Source organism: Pogoniulus pusillus, chromosome 2 (genome assembly GCF_015220805.1).
Source record: "Pogoniulus pusillus isolate bPogPus1 chromosome 2, bPogPus1.pri, whole genome shotgun sequence".
Lineage (NCBI taxonomy): Eukaryota > Metazoa > Chordata > Aves > Piciformes > Lybiidae > Pogoniulus > Pogoniulus pusillus.
Window position 1 is genome coordinate 21,286,440 of NC_087265.1, and position 20,462 is coordinate 21,306,901.

General features: G+C 42.4%; 1 protein-coding gene across 5 annotated transcripts in view; it reads right to left on the minus strand.

Moving 5' to 3' along the window:
* The window catches only part of GULP1 (GULP PTB domain containing engulfment adaptor 1), a 252,540-nt gene that overhangs the window by 107,812 nt on the left and 124,266 nt on the right, over positions 1 to 20,462 (minus strand). For all 5 annotated transcript variants that reach the window (XM_064158063.1, XM_064158055.1, XM_064158039.1 and 2 more), the window contains one exon: positions 6,567 to 6,628. In XM_064158063.1, coding sequence (XP_064014133.1) covers positions 6,567 to 6,628 — 62 coding nt within the window. The remainder of the gene's footprint in view (positions 1 to 6,566; positions 6,629 to 20,462) is intronic.

Here is a 20,462-nt window from a genome sequence, read left to right on the forward strand (position 1 = left end):
AGAGGAAGGGAGATTTAAATTAGACATTAGGAAGAAGTCCTTCAGCATGAGGGTAGTGAGACACTGAAACAGGTTGCCCAGGGAGGTGGTGGAAGCCTCATTCCTGGAGGTCTTTAAAGCCAGGCTGGATGTTTTTCTCAGCAACCTGATCTAGTGTGAGGTGTCCCTGCCCATGGCAGGGAGGCTGGAACTAGATGTTCTCGAAATACCTTGCAACTCCAATGTGCTGGTTTGAGGCCAATTGGAATATTTTGGTAAGAAATTAGATCATTAGCTGTGAAAAAGGAAAATAAGATGGTGTCTCTATTACCCATTCACTCTGCTGAACCACACAAAAACACGGACACAAACATAGATAAGACAGTCTCTGCCTGGCCATTGCTGCATTAACCCTTCTGTCTGACCCTGCACACTTTCCAGCTAATCATTCTGTCTCTTAACTCCCCATGCCAACCTCTTCCAACTCACCTTGCATGTGACAGCAACATTCCGAGATAAGGGAGGGGGTGGAAAGAAAGTGGCAGGGTGGTTTGGAGCCCCTGCTGGGCACTCTGGCTGCTGGGAGGGGTAATGTGTTTTCATATTACTTTTAATTTGTATTTTAACTGTATATAGCTGTAAATAATTGTAATATATTGTATATATTGTAAATATGTGCTGAGCTTCATTCCTTAACTTCCAGCCAACTGAGTCTAATCTGGGTGAATTCACTCTGTGTGTGATGGGTAACTCCCAAAACCACTACATCTGATAATTCTGTGACCAGGACAGCAGCTATCTCAGCACTATAAAAGCCAGCCCATCTGCTGAGAAAATAAACTCCCAAGGTTTTACTCTGCCATCATGTTGTTCTGTAAAACAGTAGCTCTTCGGCTTCCTGTAAGGTCAAAGCTACTGACTCCACAGTGTATTAGTAGCCAACATAAACACCAGGCTTGCAACACAGAACCTCCACTCTGCAACACGGGAAGATGTGCGTGTGGAGATCTGATACAAGCCCAAGAACAGCCAAGTGACTCTAAAGGGGAATGCACGTATGATTTACTACAGAGCCACACAGTAAACATTGCTGGTTTGGGCAGTTGTAACTTTTTATTAGCAACCCTCAGGGTAGAATCAGTTACCTGACGACAACAATGAGACCATTTTTAAGGCTGCGGTCAGATTCTGTTCTAAAGCTCTGATCACACACTTGTTTTGGAGAAAGGAAACTCTCCTAAAATCAGGAGAATTAACTTAAGGACATTTTTTTTATTTCCTTACAGTATGGAAAAATAACACAAACACGTGTTCTTAGTTATGAAGCATTACAAGAAGAAAGAAAGAAAACCAGACAAAAAAGGAGAAATTATGAATTGCATTGGTATTTTATATCCTGATAACAAGAAAATTGCCATGCTGTTACATCTAAGTGAGTCCTATATCCTAAGACTGGATAATATACTTTCAAGATTCTTAATAATCTGTTTGGAGTAAGAATTATGTCACTAATTTTGAGTGATTAAGGCCAAGGGGAAAAAGGATTGTAAACTGATTTAACCTCTGGAGCATACTGAAACGCGTGGAGTCTTAGCACCAGTGCCTTCAGCAAAACCAAGACTGAGGACATAAGATTTTTAACCACTACCCTTCTCCAAAAAAAAAAACCCCAACAAACCAAACCAAATAATAACAGTAATATAATAAACAACAAACAAATCAGCCTCAAACCCTTCACCAATCTCAAAAGGCCTCCCCAAAACCCTTGAACCCCACCAATTTATACCACATATTCAAACCGTGCCTAACCCCAGCAAATTTGAAACTACCAAGCACCACAGGGATTGGGTATGCTGAAAAGGGGAAAATGAATCAAGATGTTTACAGAATTACAGAATTAACCAAGTTGGAAAAGACTTCTGAAATCACAGAGTCCAATGTCTTCTAATTAACTAAAGCATTGGCACTAAGTGTCTTTTCCAGCCTCCTTTTAAATACCTTCAGGGATGGTGACTCCACCACCTCCCTGGGCAGCCCATTCCAATGCCAATCACTCTTGCTCTGAAGAACTGCTTCCTAACATCCAGCCTAAACCTGCCCTGGTGCAGCTTGAGGCTGTGCCATCTTTTTCTATCACTGGGCATCTGGGGGAAGAGACCAACCCCACCTTGCTACAACCTCCTTTCAGGTAGTTGTAGAGAGCAGTAAGGTCAGCCCTGAGCCTCCCCTTCTCCAGGATGAACTAGTCCAGCTCCCTCAGGGCATCCTTACGAGATCGGTGGCTCTTGGGTTTTACTTCCATAAGAAACAACTCCGCTCCTGTTTTCTTGCAAAGAAGATTATTGGCATAAATGGTCACGGGGATCTATGGCCTAAAAGATGCAAGGCATTGCTAATTCTCTATTAAAAAGTCCTCTCCACTTTGTAGGGGAAAATAAAAGGCTGTCTTTATTGCAGAGCTCCTTGAACTTCACCATGACTTTTTAATAAGTCAAAAGGCAACTGCAACTGCTTTTTATCCACAAGATTCCTTTGAGCCTTAAAGGTATCTTAGGAATCAAGCCAGCAAAATCCCACCCTTGTTTTCATTAAGGTCCTTCTTTTTGGTGGTCATCTCAGAAGGTTAGTGCCAAGAGAAAAGATTTTTGCTCTTTTCATTTAAGAAGAAGAGAAAAAAAAAAAACATTTTCCATCCATGGTAATTTGCACTCCAAAGAACTATGTAGCAGAGCACAGCTCACTTGCCCATGGAAAAAGAACATCTCTGGTATTGGTTTCCATCAAACTGATTAGATTTTCTGAACATGTCATTCTTCACTCACAGAATTACCTTCTGAAATAAATCAGATAAAGTGTTGTCTTTTCCTCCCAACAAACAGAAAAGTTCTATGAATGGAATATTATGGAATTAAAGTGGAACAATGTGAACATTCTGGGGGGAGAAATCAGGGATTTTTATTCAATACTTATTTTATGAATGCTTTCTGAGTTTTTCATCATGATTTCCCAATGTAGCTACAGGAAATTATATCAATGGGCTATTTTAGTTAAAAATCAAAACTCTCCAAAACCCAAATGAGGCACTAAGAGATAACATGCTTTCCTCTCGAAGAGAAAAATATTGCAAGACTTAATGAAAACAGCACTTGAGAACTGAGGAGAAAACATCCCCTAGATTTAATAAGCTTGTTATGTCTGCACATGCCAGCAAACCTCATAAAAACTGCACACACTTATGCCAGGTCTCAATAAAAACAGAGATGTGGAAATCCAGTACCTTTTACAGTCCAGTTACAGAGTAGAGTTAATTCTTCCCTTGCTTTGGAATAATGAATAGAATCTTAGAATCAGTCAGAGTTAGAAGAGACCTCAAAGATTATCCACTTCCAACCCCCTGCCATGGGCAGGGACACCTCACACTAGATCAGGCTGTCCAGAGCCTCATTCAGCCTGGCCCTAAATCACCTGCAGGGATGGAGATTTCACCACCTTCCTGGGGAACCTGTTCCAGGGTATCACCACCCTCTTGGTGTAAAACATCTTCCTAACACCCTGTCTGAATCTACCCATTTCTAGTTTTGCTCCATTCCCCTCAGTCCTGTCACTACCTGACATCCTAAAAAGTCCCTCCCCAGCTTTCTTGTAGGCCCCTTAAGACACTGGAAGGCCACAATAAGGTCGCCTCAGAGCCTTCTCCTCTCCAGACTGAACAGCCCTAACTCTTTCAGTCTCTCCTCAAAGCAGAGCAGCTCCAGCCCTCTGATCATCCTCGTGGCCCTTCTCTGGACACCTTCCAGCACATCCATATCCCTCTTGTAAGAGAGGCTCCAGAACTGGATGCAGTACTGCAGGTGGGGTCTCAGCAGTGCAGAGTAGAGGGGGAGGATCACTTCCTTCGCCCTGCTGGGCACACTTCTCTTGCTGCAGCCTATGCTCTGTTTGGCTTTCTGGGTTGCAAGAGCACACTGATGGCTCATATTGAGCTTCTTCTCCACCAGCACCTCCAAGTCCCTCTCCTCAGGGCTGCTCTCAAGCCAGTCACTGCTCAGCCTGTATTGGTGCTTGGGATTGCCTCGACCCAGATGCAGGGGTGATAGCCCCAAATAATATTTGTTAAGATGATTCAAACGAAAAACAGGAATAATTGGAATACTTTTTTGCAAGCACATCTGCTATGTAGCACATGGCAGCTTCCTCCAAGTATTTTGACAGACCACAAGGGAAACAGCAGGAGGCTGAGGATGGTCTACAAAGTCAGATTCCACATTAAACAAGAGCAGAATTGGAGAGGGCACTTGGGCATATATTAGCCTCAGTAAAAGGAAAGGTTTTTTTTTCACTTTTCTTTTCTAGACTTTTTTTTTTTTTTTTGAGATTTTGTAGTAAGACTCAGAATAGACTTCCTTGAGGGAGAAATTTGCTATCCCTTTTTCTAGCCTGGAAGCTGTTGAAGTTGTTGTTTCTACAGTGATCACCACCTCATCACCAACATCTTTATTGGGTTTTTTTTCCACCACCGACATCTGTTCATGATTTACACTCTTAAGAAAGATGAGACATGAAAGATGAGGGAGGGTTCTTCTTTCTCCAAATAAAGGCCATAATGGAGCGGACATTATTCAGTGCATTAATAGAATTCATAGCTGCAGCTTTCTGTTTAAGTAGATGGCACATTCACTGCAGTTAGTAACCCTTCCCCTGAAAAACAGCAATATAAAAGCCAAGGTGTATGGCAAGGCTATATTGTTAAATGGCAAAAAATACTTTGGTCAAAAATTCAGCTGGAGAGCAGACAGCAGAAAAACATCTGCGCCTGGCAATAAGCAGGAGGAGATTCCAGTTTCCACTACAAACACTTGGCTCACTCTGTGGCAATACCAAGCAGTAGAAAACTGCAAACACAACACCATGGAATACCAGTACAGGAAACTGAGCCCTGGCCTGCAAAATATATTCTTTTTTTTTATATATATATATATATAAAAAAATACCAATTGTACAAGACATTTTACCCAAAACAGCCCATGGTGGAGCCCTTCTGAATTATCATCACCCCTGTAAGGTAACTGATTACTCAGTTCACTCAGAGTGAACACTGGTCACGGTTGTATTCTCTCCTCCTATTTTAGCAATCCATCTTCTCAAGTGTTTTTTTAGGAAGATGCATTTCCTGTGAACAGATGTCACCAGACTCATTACAGAATCACAGACTGGTAGAGGTTGGAAAAGACCTGACAATCATCTCGTCCAACTCCCCTGCTAGAGCAGGATGACGTAGAGTAAGTAACAGAGAAACACATCTAGGTGGACTTGGAATCTCTCCAGACAAGGAGACTCCACAAGCACTCTGGGCAGCCTGTTCCAATGCTCTGTCACCCTTTGAGCGATGATTTTTTTCTTTATATTTACATGGAACTTCACATGTTCCTATTTGTGTTCATTGCTCCCTGTCCTGCCATGGGACACCACTGAGAAGCATCTGCCTCCATCCTCCATCAGCCTCACCCTTTGCTATTTACAGGCATTAATAAGATTCCCTCCTCAGTCTCCTTCCGGCAAAAGCCCAACAGCCCCAGCTCTCTCAAGCTTCCCACATAAGGTAGATGCTCCACCTTCCTTCATCACCTCTTTGTAGCTCTCTGATGGACTCTCTCAAGTAGTTCCTTGTCCCTCTTTCCAGCCTGCCCAGGTCTGGCTGAACGTCAGCACAGCATTCTGGCATGTCAGCCACTCCTCCCAGTTGTCTTGTTTGTCTCTTTGTTCAGGTCATTGATGAAGATGCTGAACACAACTGGGCCGAGTACTGATCCCTGGGGAACACCACTCTAGCCACTATACTCTGCCCCACTGACCACACCTCTGTGAGCACTGTCCTTCAGCCAGTTCTCAATTCATCTTATTGTCCAATCACACAACACACACTTCTTAAGCCTGGCTGTGGGAGACAAAAAAAAGCCTTACTGAAGTCAAGGTAGACCACTTCCACTGCACTCCCCTCCAGCCATGACAAGGTAAAAAGACTGTCAGACAGGTCAAGCACAACTACCCCTTGGTGACCCCATAGTGACTACTTCTGATAACCTCTTCTTCACTTAAAATACCACTGCAAAACTCTGGGATAACTAGGATAGGAAATCATGAGCAACACTTTTACTTCTACTGGACAAAAATTCTATTATTATCTCATGTATTTCCAGAGGTTTTCATGTTTCAATAAATCCAGCAGACAAGATCACTACTTACTGCTTTGCTATTGCTCAAAAGAAGTTTGTGTTCCTAATTTTTATTTCCATAGGGCTGTAAGCATGAAGCCTAATGTTAAATTATTTTAGCATATATTAAAAGGAAAAAAAGAGGATCAAGCAGAAGAGGAACACCTTAGAACACTACCAAACAGACAGACAGCTCAGAACAAAACCAGTTTACCATTACTTAAGAAATACAGACTTTTCATCTGCACTAGAGATAATTACTAAGTTTTCCTTTGCTGTTTCATTTGGCTAATTAGTGTTCTCTGTAATTGTCAAATTAAGAATCAATATAGAACATATGTTATAAGAGGACAAAACAAATTTATATTATCTTACCTTTGCATTATAGGGAATATAATGCTTTGATAAGGCTTCAGGAGTGTGCATCCATGTTTTGTCTACAGAAAAGCAAAATAAAAGAAGCATTGAATAGCTTATTCAAACACTAACTTAACTGTTATCTATCTGGAAAACACCACCAACAACAACCCTCCTTTTACTCATTTAAGTATAAGCTTGAGGCAACTTCCCAAATATTTACATTAAGGAACAGGTTACTTCTCCTGGACGCATTTCCCGTTCTAATTGACTTGAATTCCAACTCCTCCCCCCTAAAAATGTTGCTGACCTAAGGTTGTTGGCTGTTGCCACCTCAGATCAGCACTTTCTGCATCCTGTTGTTTAAAGAAATTGCATGTTGCACTTCTAAAAATTATTTGTTAACTAATCACGTGCCTTTTTTTGGATGAATTAACATGAAAGGAAATTACTTTGGAAAAATTACCAGAGTGATAACTGACAGCAAAAAAGCCCTAATCCTTCTGCAGGAATAAAGAAGCTGGATTATGATAATTGATTGAGAAGTTTAGATCTTCTTTAATGTTTGGTTTGGGTTTTTTTTTTACATCTCCTAAATCACTTTGCATTTTTTCCTTTAATGGTTTTCTCATCACAAGACTGTGCTACAGTCTTTCTTTTCCCACTGCATATTTCATATGGTGATGTGATTAATCAGAATCATAGAATGTTCTGGGTTGGAAGGGACCTCCAAAAGTCACCTACTTCAACCCTCTCCACAGCCAACAGGGGCATCCTCAACTAGATCAAGTTGCCCAGAGCCCTGTCAAACCTCACTTTCATTGCCTGTAAACTACATCCGGCTTAAGAGCAGCCCTGAGGAGAGGGACTTGGAGGTGCTGGTGGAGAAGAAGTTCAATATGAGCCATCAGTGTGCTCTTGCAACCCAGAAAGCCAAACAGAGCATAGGCTGCAGCAAGAGAAGTGTGGCCAGCAGGGCGAAGGAAGTGATCCTCCCCCTCTACTCTGCACTGGTCAGACCCCACCTGCAGTACTGCATCCAGTTCTGGAGCCTCTCTTACAAGAGGGATATGGATGTGTTGGAAGGTGTCCAGAGAAGGGCCACGAGGATGATCAGAGGGCTGGAGCTGCTCTGCTTTGAGGAGAGACTGAAAGAGTTAGGGCTGTTCAGTCTGGAGAGGAGAAGACTCTGAGGCAACCTTATTGTGGCCTTTCAGTGTCTTAAGGGGGCCTACAAGAAAGCTGGGGAGGGACTTTTTAGGATGTCAGGTAGTGATAGGACTGAATGGAGCAAAACTAGAAATGGGTAGATTCAGACAGGGTGTTAGGAAATTTTTCACCAAGAGGGTGGTGAGACTCTGGAACAGGTTGCCCAGGTACATAGAGGAAGCTCCATTCCTGCAGGTGATTGAGGCCAGGCTGGATGAGGCTCTAGATAGCCTGATCTAGTGTGAGGTGTCCCTGCTCATGGCAGGGGGCTTGATCCTTGAGGTCCCTTCCACCTCTGACTGATTCTACAATTCTATGATATCCTGCAAGATAAGTAACTGATTCTAAAGGATTTTGTCTAAATTTTCAACAGCCACCAGTATCATCTTAGAGAGGTAGCTGAAGGAGGGGAACTTTGTTTTAACTCTTCTCTCTTTCTTTTTAATGGCCATTTAGAATGTTCTACTCATAAATTAAGGTGAAATTTCAAATATTAGGGGAAAAAAAAACAGCATCTTTTTTAATAAGCAGTTTAGGACACAATATAGTTTTTTTAAGTTTTCTCATTTGAAAAGCATTTAACAGAAAAAAACAAAGTAAGATGTTCCAAAACACTGTGTTGTGTTACCAAGCACATGAGAGACTCTGCGACATTTGAGCAGTATTTCATACTCCACATATTCAATATTTAGTAGTATTTTTAGCCTGAGACTACTCCTGTTTTAATTAGTATGAATTAAAGTTACAAATCTGGAACTTTACTGAAGGAACAAAATCAGAGCTCGAAGCAGAAGTCTACCCTTGAATAGCCCCAGATAAGTCCCTTTTTAATGAGAGTTGCAGTTACAGTAAATTACTAATTTTGAGTTGTTAATTACAGACACACAAAAAAAAACATTCCTTACTTCAAGCATTTCCAGAAGCAAAAGCTGTGACATTTGTTGACAATAAACTGAGTGTTTTTGAATATACAGAAGCAAGAAATCTGATGACACATTATTCACAGTCACCACAGCAATGAGATCAAAACTGTCACACTGGAAGAAATCTTTTTTCTTTACCCAGACTTCATTTTAGATGATAGCAATGTTCAGCTCCATTATCCATGAAGAGTGATAACATCACTCCTTAATTAAGGGAGCATGATTTGTCCATTCAGCAGGAGCCAGGAACGGCTCAGTGGCTATTCCCTTCTGTTGTGATTTGTGTTTCTAATACTGGAACCAACATTTACGCTTCTTCCCCGGAATATTTTAAGACTTGAAGCCTGATCTCCATTTTGAGTACAGTATCAAAAACTGATGTTATCCACAAGTATAAAAACAACAAATCACAGTGAATTGGGAACTTCAGAATAAAGCCCAACAACCCAAAAGGTAACTGTAAGCATTCTATTTCAAGTCAGCGCACTGCTGAAGGCAAGGTGAACAGTCTGATGATGCAACTTTGGGCCCCATCCTAAACACAGAGGAAGCTGGCACTTAGAGAGGCCGAGCATTGGAACAGGCTGCCCAGGGAAATGGTGAAGTCAGCATCCCTAGAAGTGTTCAAAATCATGCAGACATAGCACTTTGGGCCATGGTTTAGTGGGCATGAGCTGTTGAGGTGACAGTTGGACTCAGTGACCTTAGAAGTCCTTTCTAACCTTAATGATTCAATGATTAAGGAAAGACTGCTCCCTCCCCCACTATGCTTACTGCAGTAAAGACCTGCCTGGTGCAAATTTCAGCTCTGAAATATGCACTCATATTGCTAATGTCAACATTTGATTTGTCCAATTCTTATTTATCAACTGTTTCAGCAGGATATTGACATGTTTATAAATAAAGGGAAAATATTATCAAAATGCTTGAAAATATTAAATCTCTCTAAAAATAATAAACCCCTCCCCAAACCAAACAGCATACAGTTCATTTCAATGCCTGGTACTAGTACAAACAAGCCATTATGTCTGTGGCTTCTAAAGCAGTTTTACAGGTGACAATTGTCTACACGGGTACCAGTAAAACTGTTCCCTGCAAGTGTTTCCTTTCTCCATCTCACAGAATCACAGAATTAACCAGGTTGGAAAAGACCTTTGAGATCACTGAGTCCAACCCATTACCAAACACCTAATGCCTGACACCATGGCACCAAGTGCCTCAGACAGACTCCTTTTAAACACCACCACAGATGGTGACTCCACCACCTCTCTGGGCAGCCCATTCCAATGCCAATCACTCTCTCTGGGAAGAACTTCTTCCAAACATCCAGCCTAAATTTGCCCTGGTGCAGCTTGAGGCTGTGTCCTCTTGTTCTGTCACTGGGTGCCTGAGAAAAGAGATCAGCCCCACCTGACTACAACCTCCCTTCAGTTAGTTGTAGACAGCAATGAGATCTGCCCTGGGCCTCCTCTTCTGCAGGCTGCACACCCCCAGCTCCCTCAGCCTCTCCTCACAGGGCTGTGCTCCAGCCCCCTCACCAGCCTTGGTGGCCTTCTCTGGACAAGCTAGGCAACATCTAATCTGAAAACAATTATTTAAGTTGGGTGCCAAAGTGGAAATCCTGGGTTTAAGCAAACAGCTAGTCATGTTTAAACAAACAGCTAGGCCTGGAACACAAACCCTGTGAGGAGAGGCTGAGGGAGCTGGGGGTGTTGAGCCTGGAGGAGGCTCAGGGGTGACCTCATTGCTGTCTACAACTACCTGAAGGGAGGTTGTAGCCAGGTGGGGTTGGTCTCTTCTCCCAGATAACCAGCAAGAGAACAAGGGGACACAGTCTCAAGTTGTGCTGGGGGAGGTATAGGCTGGATGTTAGGAGGAAGTTCTTCATACAGAGAGTGATTGGCATTGGAATGGGCTGCCCAGGGAGGTGGTGGAGTCGTGGTCCCTGGAGGTGTTCAAGAAAAGCTTGGATGAGGCACATGGTGCCGTGGTATAGTTGATTGGCTAGGGCTCAGAGATAGGTTGGACTGATTGATGTTGGAGGTCTCTTCCAACCTGGTTGATTCTATGATTCTATGTCTTCAATATTATAAGTAAGTACAAAGCTTCACTTCAAGGATTTTTTTTTTGTTTGGGGTTTTATGCCAAGTCATCCACATGCTTACCAACCTCCATCTGTAATACCACAGGGATTCTAGAAAGGAAAAAATATTACAAGAAAAGCGTTTCCCTAACTGTCAGCACCTCTGGTTAGGGGACAGATGAGGAAATTAGGAAGAAATGTTGAGGATCAAGAAGATCACAGAATCACAGAAATATTCAGGTTGGAAAAGCACCTCAGGATCACCCATTCCAACCCTGAACCCTACCCTACAAGGTGAACTCTAAACCATATCCCCAAGCACCACATCCAAACAACTTTTAAACACATCCAGGACTGGTGACTCCACCTCCCTGGGCAGCTCATTCCAATGCCTGACCACTCTTGCTGGGAAAAAAAAAATCTTCCTACTGTCCAGTCTAAACCTACCCTGATGTAGCTTGAGGCCATTCCCTCTTGTTTTCTGGCTAACGATCTGTGAGAAGAGACCAGCAGCAGCCTCTCCACAAGGTCCTTTCAGGTAGCTGTAGACTGCAATGAGGTCTCCCCTCAGCCTCCTCTTTTTCACACTAACCAGCCTCAGCTCTTTCAGTTGCTCCTTGTAAGACTTATTCTCCAGGCTCTTCATCAGCTGATTTGTCCTCCTCTGCACTGGCTCCAGCACCTCCACATCCTTCTTGTAATGAGGTGCCCAAAACTGGACACAGCACTCAAGGTGTGGCTTCACCAGAGCAGACTACAAGAAGTCAATCACCTCCCTACTCCTGCTGGACACTGCATTTCTAATACAAGCCAGGATGCTTTCTTTGCCACTTGGGCACACTGCTTGCTCATGGTTTTTATTACAGCCCCCAGGTCCCTTTCCACCAGACAGCCCTCCAGACACACCTCCCCAGCCCTGTAGCCTTGGTTGGGGTTGTTGAAGATGATCAGAGGGCTGCAGCAGTCTGAGAGAGTTGGGATGCTTCAGGCTGGAGAAGAGAAGGCCCTGACCAGATCTTCTAGCAGCCTTCCAGCATGTGAAGGGAGCTTTAAGAGAGCTGGAGAGGGACTTGTTACAGGCAGTTTTAAGATATGGATGCTAGTAAGCAGGTTTTGACAAGAAGGGAAAATAAGATTAAATTTACAGACTTACAGGACACATTACAATGAAAATCTCCCATGTAAGGGTGGTGAGGCACTGGACAGTTACACTTCACATCAGCTGAGAAATACCTGATTTCAGACATAGAATCATAGAATGGTTTAGGTTGGAAGGGACCTCAAAGATCATCCAGTTCCAACACCCCACCATAGGCAGGGTGTCCCAGGTTGAGGCTATAGGGTTAAAATTTTTTTGGGGACTAGAAGATTGTTATCCAATCCCATAATTCTGCTATCTCTTTATAGACTGACAACAAGGTCAGCTCGCTCTCCTTTCCTCCTCCTCCTGCCCTGAGTGTGTGGCGGGAGCCACTTTATTTGGAACATGTAAGCAGTAGGCCTCTTGGATGGCAGAGGTGTTGGGGGCAGGGGGGGAGGATTGGAGCTCTGGGGAGTGTAGATTTAGTTTTTTGGGGATGGGGGAAACTTCAAGGGGGTTTGCCATGTTAATTGCTTTGTAATGTCTATTGCTGTATTCTCTCTAAATACAATTCTGTATTTTCTCTCCAATTTGATTTGAGACTTTAATCTCTGTCGTCTCTCTTTAAAAAAACTACAACACAGGGACATCTCCCACTAGAACAGGTCACTCAAGACCTCATCCAACTTGGTCTTGAATACCTGAAAGGAGCATCCACAATCTGATGGGCAACCTGTGCCAGTGTTTTCACCACCCTCACTGGAAAGAACTTCCTAACATCTAGTTTAAATCTCTCCTCTGCCAGTTTAAACCCAGTAACACAGTATTAAAATCCAAAGCCTACAGAGTAATTAGTTGGTTAAACACCTGATGCAGATGTGGCTTTTGGCTTGCACTATCCCTCACTTCTTAAATAATTTTAAACAGCTTTTCACAGATTAGTACTTAATTATTCATTCTGAAACAACAAAATATGAAACTCTACAATGAAAAAAAATCACAATTCATATTATTATTATTTTATTAGTCACACAGCAGCAAGAGTTCCACATACTTTATACATAAATAAAACAGTGAGTCCTAAAGAAAGGACCAAAAGCTTAGATAAAACCCAAACTGACAACACGGAAAGTGAAAACCTGTTATTTTAGATCTTGGCTGAAGCTCTGAATCTAGGTTGCTTTCACATTTATATTAAAGTTTAAGTAAGTGCCTAGTAATTTTATGAGAACGATGAGTTTGAGCCATCCAGAGTCCATTAAAACCTAAGCAGAGTTTAGCTTGCCATGGGGTATGAGAAATTCTAAGAGGTGAAAGTCTAAGTACGTTGTGGTTTTCCCTAACCTGCTGGCACTGTGTGGGAGAAAAGATGGGTAAAGTGATGGCTGTTCAGAAGTCAAGAACACAAGGTAAGACATAGCCCTGCTTGAAGTGAGTAATCTTGAAGCCTCTACACAATACATCTTCCTGTGCATGGCTGCTAACTTTGTGACATGGGCTTTTGGAGTGTGCCTCTGTGGAGGCAGCACAGCTTCCCATTTCGTTCTTAACAGAATTTGACCTGGCTGAGACTTTCTCAGATTTTCCTCCTTGCCAGCATACATTAATCTGCTTACCACAGTGGGAAAATTGCACAGAATTAACATACAGGGTTTGACACTTGGAACTGCAAGGGTAGGCAGAAGGTTGGGCATTTCCATGGTCAGAGGATTAACTCTGCTTAGAATTAAGACTCCGCTCCTCCCTAGTCCTCTTTGCATCATGGCAGCTCTTTAACAACCTGCTTTTCACACCAAATACTTGGCCATCACACAGTCTGGGGCCACCAGTGTAAGTCATTTCAGACATTTCAAAGGTGATGGGAGAACCAGGCAACAGGAACATGCTGACAAATGACATGCTGAATCATAGAATCAACCAGGTTGGAAGAGACCTCCAAGATTGTCCAGCCCAAACTAGTACCCATCCCTCGCCAATCAACTACACCATGGCACCAAGTGCCACCCAGTCTACTACCACCTCCCTGGGCAGCCCATTCCAATGCCAATCACTCTGGCAAGAACTTCCTCCTAATATCCAGCCTAGACCTCCCCCAGCACAGCTTGAGGCTGTGTCTCCTTGTTCTGTTGCTGGTTGCCTGGGAGAAGAGACCAACCCCCACCTGGCTACAACCTCCTTTCAGGTAAATGTAGACAGCAATGAGGTCACCCCTGAGCATCCTCTTCTCCAGGCTAAACACCCCCAGCTCCCTCAGCCTCTCCTCACAGTATATCAACATCTCTCTTGAATTGAGGAGCCCAGAACTTGACACAGGACTCAAGGTGTGGACTAACCAGTGCTGAAAACAGGGGAAGAATAACCTCCCTTGTCTTGCTGGCCACACTGTTCCTGATACAGGCCAAGATTCCATTGGCTCTCCTACCCACCTGGGCACACTGCTGGCTCATCTTCAGCCTACTATCTACCAGTACCCAAAGGTCCCTTTCTGCCTGGCTGCTTTCCAGCCACTCTGTCCCCAGCCGGTAGTGCTGATTGAGGTTGTTGTGGCCAAAGTGTAAAACCCTGCACTTAGCCTTGTTAAATCTCATCCCATTGGCCTCTGCCCACTCATCCAGCCTGTCTAGGTCCCTCTGCAGGGCTCTCCTACCCTCCAACAGATCAACACCTGCTCCTAGCTGGGTGTCATTTGCAAACTTACTGATGATGGACTTAATCTCCTGGTCCAGAGTGGGCCCAGCACTGATCCTTGAGGACACCACTAGTGACAGCTGCCAACTGGATGTGGCACTATTCAGCTCCACTCTCTGGTCTTGGCGCTCCAGCCAGTTCTTGACCCATATCAGAGTGAATCTGGCCAAGCCACGAGCTGCCAGCTTTGCCAGGAGCTTGTTGCAGCAGACGGCGTCAAAGGCTTTGCTGAAGTCCAGGTAGACTACATCCACAGCCTGCCCCACATTCACGAGGCAGGTCACCAGAAGTCAGCAAGTTCAGGGACTTCATAAAACATCCAGACAAACTATGCTGTACTTAGAGGATGACACTAGGTTAGATAACAGCACTGCCAACCATTTATCTACAGAAAGTGAAAGTAATAACAGTACCAAGAAATTGTTCTCCCTTTAAGATTAATTTCTCCACACATTACTGCCCACAGATAATACAGAACGGATTCAGCAGACAGGCATTGATGAACTACTTTATAAATGGCAAAACAACGCTCCACAGAGCAAGTGGAGTTAACTTCTTACCAAAGACCCACTCATTATTAATTCATGCATGCTAAAAGCAGCTCTACTAAACTATGTTTCCAAAGCATTTATCAAAGCATATGAGATCTTGTGACCATTTCATCTACTATGAAGAACAGAGAAAGATTCTGATTTAAGTTTCTCTGTCTCTTTTTTCTCCCCTTTTCTTAGTGCCATAGTGAAAGTATGGGCATTTCTGGAAGGTAAGAAATAAAGTCTTTTTTCTTTACTGAATCAAAATCTCTTTGACATCAATAGATGTTCTCTTTGCTAACAGAAGACATCTTGGAACTCTCTTTTTTTCCTGCTTCACACAACTTGCTATGGAAAGAAAGATCTGACAGGACAATCATCCTACTAACAGGCTCCTGAAGAAGAGAGAATCCCAGGAGGCCAGCACTACATCTAGGTAGGAATGCCTCAGGGAACAAATAGCTTATTTGTTTCAATGTGTGCATATCCACGAACATAGCCTTCATTTTTTCCAGATTATCTATTTTTGGATAAAGGAAACCTTCAGAATAGGAAATATGGGAATTGTCATCCTGTACTATCACCTCCTTTACCCTGCAGGTTCTCACAAGCCTCATTTCTGCTAGGCAGGCCACAAGGCAGAATCACAGCTTCACTTCTGCTAGGCAGACCACAAGGTAGATTTGGTCTTCTTGACTACTATCGGCAACAAATGGACCACTGATCCATGAGATTTGATGCTCAGCACCAAAATTTCCACCTGAATGCAACACCTAAACATTCTAAGCAAACATAAATTCATCCACATTCTCCTACAACTCTACTCTTTGTCCCAACCCCTTTTAGAAGAATGGCTGAGCACAATCTGTGTGTCTAATACCAGCAATTTATTCAAGTTATTACCAGGTTGCTATGATTAAGCAATTAGAAATATGACTCAAATTTTGCCCTAAGCACATATATAGACAAATATCCATCAATATACATAATTTAAAACGAATTACTTTTGTTCTTTCTTTTTTCTTCCTTTTTTTTTTTTTTTTCCAAACATAAAATGTTCTTCAGAGGCATATTTATTCTTTGCCAAGACAATGGAGCCATATTTCCCTGGAACAAAGTGAGCTTTGCAGGATGCTTCACCTTTCTGCATCCTTCTCCCATAAAATTCAGGGCCTTAGGAACAGTTTTGAACTGCTGATTATTAAAATATCAAAATGATATGACAGAATGATGGGTTGGCATAGCTACAAAATGAAAAAGTCTAGTCTTGCAGTACCTGCAGAAGCAGCGCTTGCTGCATGCGTGTGCTGGTTTGAAGCTAATTGGAATATTTTACTGAGAGAGATTAAATCCTTAGCTGTGAGAAGAAAGAAAAAAACCCAACAGTAACTTCTGTCATTCATTCTTCTGCTGAGAAATGAAACTAGACAAAATATAGATAAGAAACTCTTCTCACACACTTCTCAGTCCACAATTCCGCTCCTCCTCTCTTGTGTCTGTGTGCTTGCATCTGCCTTAACTCTAATCCAATCAAACCTTTTATTTCCCCTAACATTCTTGTCATCTTTTTTGACATCTCAACTCAAATCTCTCCAGATTTATCACTTGAGATATACAGGGACTGATCTGGTTATTTCTGAAGGGAGGGAAAGACAGGGAAGGGGGGAAGAGGCTTAGGTTGGGAGCCTCCTGGCAGTCTGATTGTTTTGGGAGGGATTTTGTGTTTCTGTATTACTTTTAACTTGTATGTGACTGTAAATATTTGTATATATATTGTGTATATATCTGCTTGGAAATTGTGCTAAGCTGTAAATATAGCTTCATTCCTTTACTTCCAGCCAGCTGAGTCTAGTCTGGGTGAATTCACTGCGTGTGTGGGGTGGGTAACTCCCAAACCATTCACAGTGCCCTACACATCTTAGAGCATATAGCTTTGAGATATGGATACTAGTAAATAGGTTTTGACAAGAAAGTAAAATAAAGTCAAAATTATAACATTTAAATTAGACCTAAGGAGGAAATTCTTCCCTATGAGGATGGTGAGGCACTGGAAAAGGTCACCCAGAGAAGATGCAGAGGCTGCGAGACTGAAAGTGTTTGAAGCCAGTTTGGATGGGGTCTTGGTCTAGTAGGAGATGTCCCTGCCCATGGCAGGGGAGGTTGGAACTAGATGATCTATTAACCTATTCTATGATTCATGATTCCATAATGATAGCTTCTGTGTCTAACTGGTGATTAGCAAAATTTTGGTTTTGCACTTCTACTTTGTTGAAGTACTTCTATTAGGTTCAGCTTTCTAAATCCATGGGAAGACAAAGGAAAAAAGAAAAAAACAAACGAGCAAAAAACCAAAAGCCAATAAAAGAACCTAGAGTACATCCTTTTATGTTCCTAAAATAAGTGCAGCATGGGGCCAGCACAGAGCTGCTTGTGCAAGTCAGAGCTCAGAGAATATGGAGGAGTCACAGAAGCCAAGGGTTGAGACTGCAAGCCTGTGTCCAAGAAGGACACAAAGTGAGCCCAGGAGAGGGCCACAAAGATCACAGAATAGAATGGAATCATAGAATGGTTTAGGATGGAAGTGACCTCATAGATCATCTAGTTCCAACCCCCTGCCATTAGCAGGGCTGATGATTCAAGGGCTGGAGCACCTCTGCTATGGCAATAGGCTGAGGAAGCTGAGGTTGTTCAGCCTGGAGCAGACTCCAGGGAGAATGTACTGCTGCCTTCCGATACATGAAGGGATCCTACAGGAAGGCTGCAGAGAGACTTCTTATAAGGGTGCCTAGCAATAGGACTAGGAGGAATAGTTTGAAGCTGAGGGAGAATAGGTTTAGATCAGATCTTAGGAAGACATTGTTTAGTATGAGGGTGATGAGACTGTAACAGGTTAACCAAGGAGGCTGTGGCTGGTTCCTCCCAGGAGGTGTTCAAGAGCAGACTGGATGTGGTCTTGAGAAGACAAGTCTAGTTTAAAGGTGTCCCTGCCCATGGCAGGGAGGTTGGAGTGATGATCTCAAAGGTCCCTTCCAACCTAAGCCATTCTATGATCTCACAAGCAAGTATTTTCCTGAGTGGTATGATTCAGATGTTCTCTGCAATTTTCCAACAGCTTTGCAAGATAAAGTCCACCAAAAGAAAGTAGTCATTGTGATTTCTACCAAGGTAGACATCCAAATTTACTTCATACAGAATAATCCATCTTGTCTTTAATTAGACCATTAACTAGTAATGTTTCTACTTTTGTTTAAATTCATTGAGTTATGTATCTACACAACTCAAGCATTTGGGCTGTACCTTGGGGAAGTAATTTGGACAAGAAATCTGCATCATACACTAGTAACAACTTACATCAAGAATTTATTAGCTTGTAGCTCTCAAAAGATGCTTGCCAAACTGCCATGAAAATCATTTAACATTCCATAAGTTAGGGCTGCTTAAACTTTAACAGGGTAGAAACAAAAAAGCTTGAGACTTTTTCAATGCTCTTCCCATTCTAAAGCCAGCATTTAGAGCTTTATGGTTAAGCAGTGCAATTAAGTTCTTTAAAGGAACTCACTGGGTTTTGCAGAAGCCACAAACAGTTATTGTGGTAAATATCATTGTTAAATGCCTCGAATACCCTTTAAAGCAGCAGATAGATAAGATTACTTCTGCAATACCTTTCTGAAGATAATGGAAATAAAAGAGCCAACAGGAAATTATCCTCCTATTCTCGTGGTGACAGAAAAGAAAAAGAAAGCTCAGGCTTATCTGGGCAGGCCCAACATGAATTCTGTGAATGAAGTTTTCAAAGCACGCTCTCATTTGTAGCTGCACATCCTCTAAAGGCACACTATAATAACTTCTTTCCTACACAATTAGATCTATTCCTTCTGTTTGCAGAACACAAATAAACACATACACAGCAAATACATACAAATGCGTGCAAACACACACACACACAAGTTGTGGACCTGGCTACTTCTTTGTCTCACCAACAGAAAAGGGCTGGAGCACCTCTCCAGGACAGATTGAGAGAGTTGAGGTTCAGACTGGAGAAGAGAAGGCTCCAAGTAGACCTTATTGCGGCCTTCCAGTATCTGAAGTGGGCTACAGGAAAACTGCTGAGGGACTTTTTATGGTGTTGGGTAGTGACAGGACTCAGGGGTGTGGATACAAGGCAGAAGAGGGGAGATTTTACTTTTTTGGGGGGGAACTTTGTTTATTCAGTCAAAGTTTCAGATTTAAACTTCATTAAGAATCACAGCCATGAAAATGACAACATACAAAGTGTTAAAATAAGTCTGCAGTAAACATTAGAGTAAGGGGCTTTTTAGGGTGTCAGGTAGTGGCCAGACTAGGGAGAATAGATCCAAGCTAGATGAGAGAAGATTGAGATCAGATGTTAGAAAGAAGTTCTTCATCATAAGGGTGGGGAGACACTGGAACAGGTTGTCCAGGGAGGTAGTGGAAACCTCATTCCTGAAGGTTTTTAAGGCAAGGCTGGATGCGACTCTGGGCAACCTTATCTAGTGGAAGGTGTCCCTGCCCATGGAAGGGGGGTTGGAACTAGATGAACTTTGAAGTGCCTTCCAATCTTGACAATTCTGTGGTCCTTGCTAAAGGGAGGCAGCAACCCTTCAGCTCTCCTTGGCATACTTGAAAGGGTACCTCTATAGGCTAACAAGAATTTCTTCCCAATACCCAGTCTGAATCCACCCTATGATGGAGTGTATTGAATGGAAAACTCAATATAGCTTCTGTACAGCTTTCCCTGTAACACATGTAAGTGGAAGTCTGACTAGTCTCTATGGAAGAGAAAGGCTATTTTGCTTTAAATAGTTACTAAATTTCTTCATATTAAAACATGTGACTCTATCAGCTGTTGATAGCAGCTTTAAATCAGAAACTTTTTTTCTGTCAATATCAGTTCATAAAGTTCTTTTCCGCTATTATAAGAGCTCATGGCTATCAGATGAGAATAGATATTACAACTGTGATTGCCTAATGATTCCATTTATTTATGATTACTTGTGTAAGTACTTCCAGAAACATGCTGAATTGGTTTAAATGTCACATCTTATACTTTTCATTGTCATGATGAGGATGAGAGATGAAGAGCTTGATATCAATCAACTGGACATTGAACAGTATCAATGAATTCATCAAGAAAAAAAAAACAACCATCAAATGAAACTAATTATAACTAAAATGCACACATCAAACTATCCAGCAGTTCTTGCTTGAGTTAAATCTCAAAGAGCCAGAGAGGTGATGACTGTAGCAGCTGTTTTAAGATCATATGACTCTGTACATTTTGTCACTTGAAGTGGCTGCTTCAGGCCCAAACCATGGCCTTCAAAACTAAAGTTCCACTGAGTACTTTTTCCCAATATAGAATCATAGAATCACAGA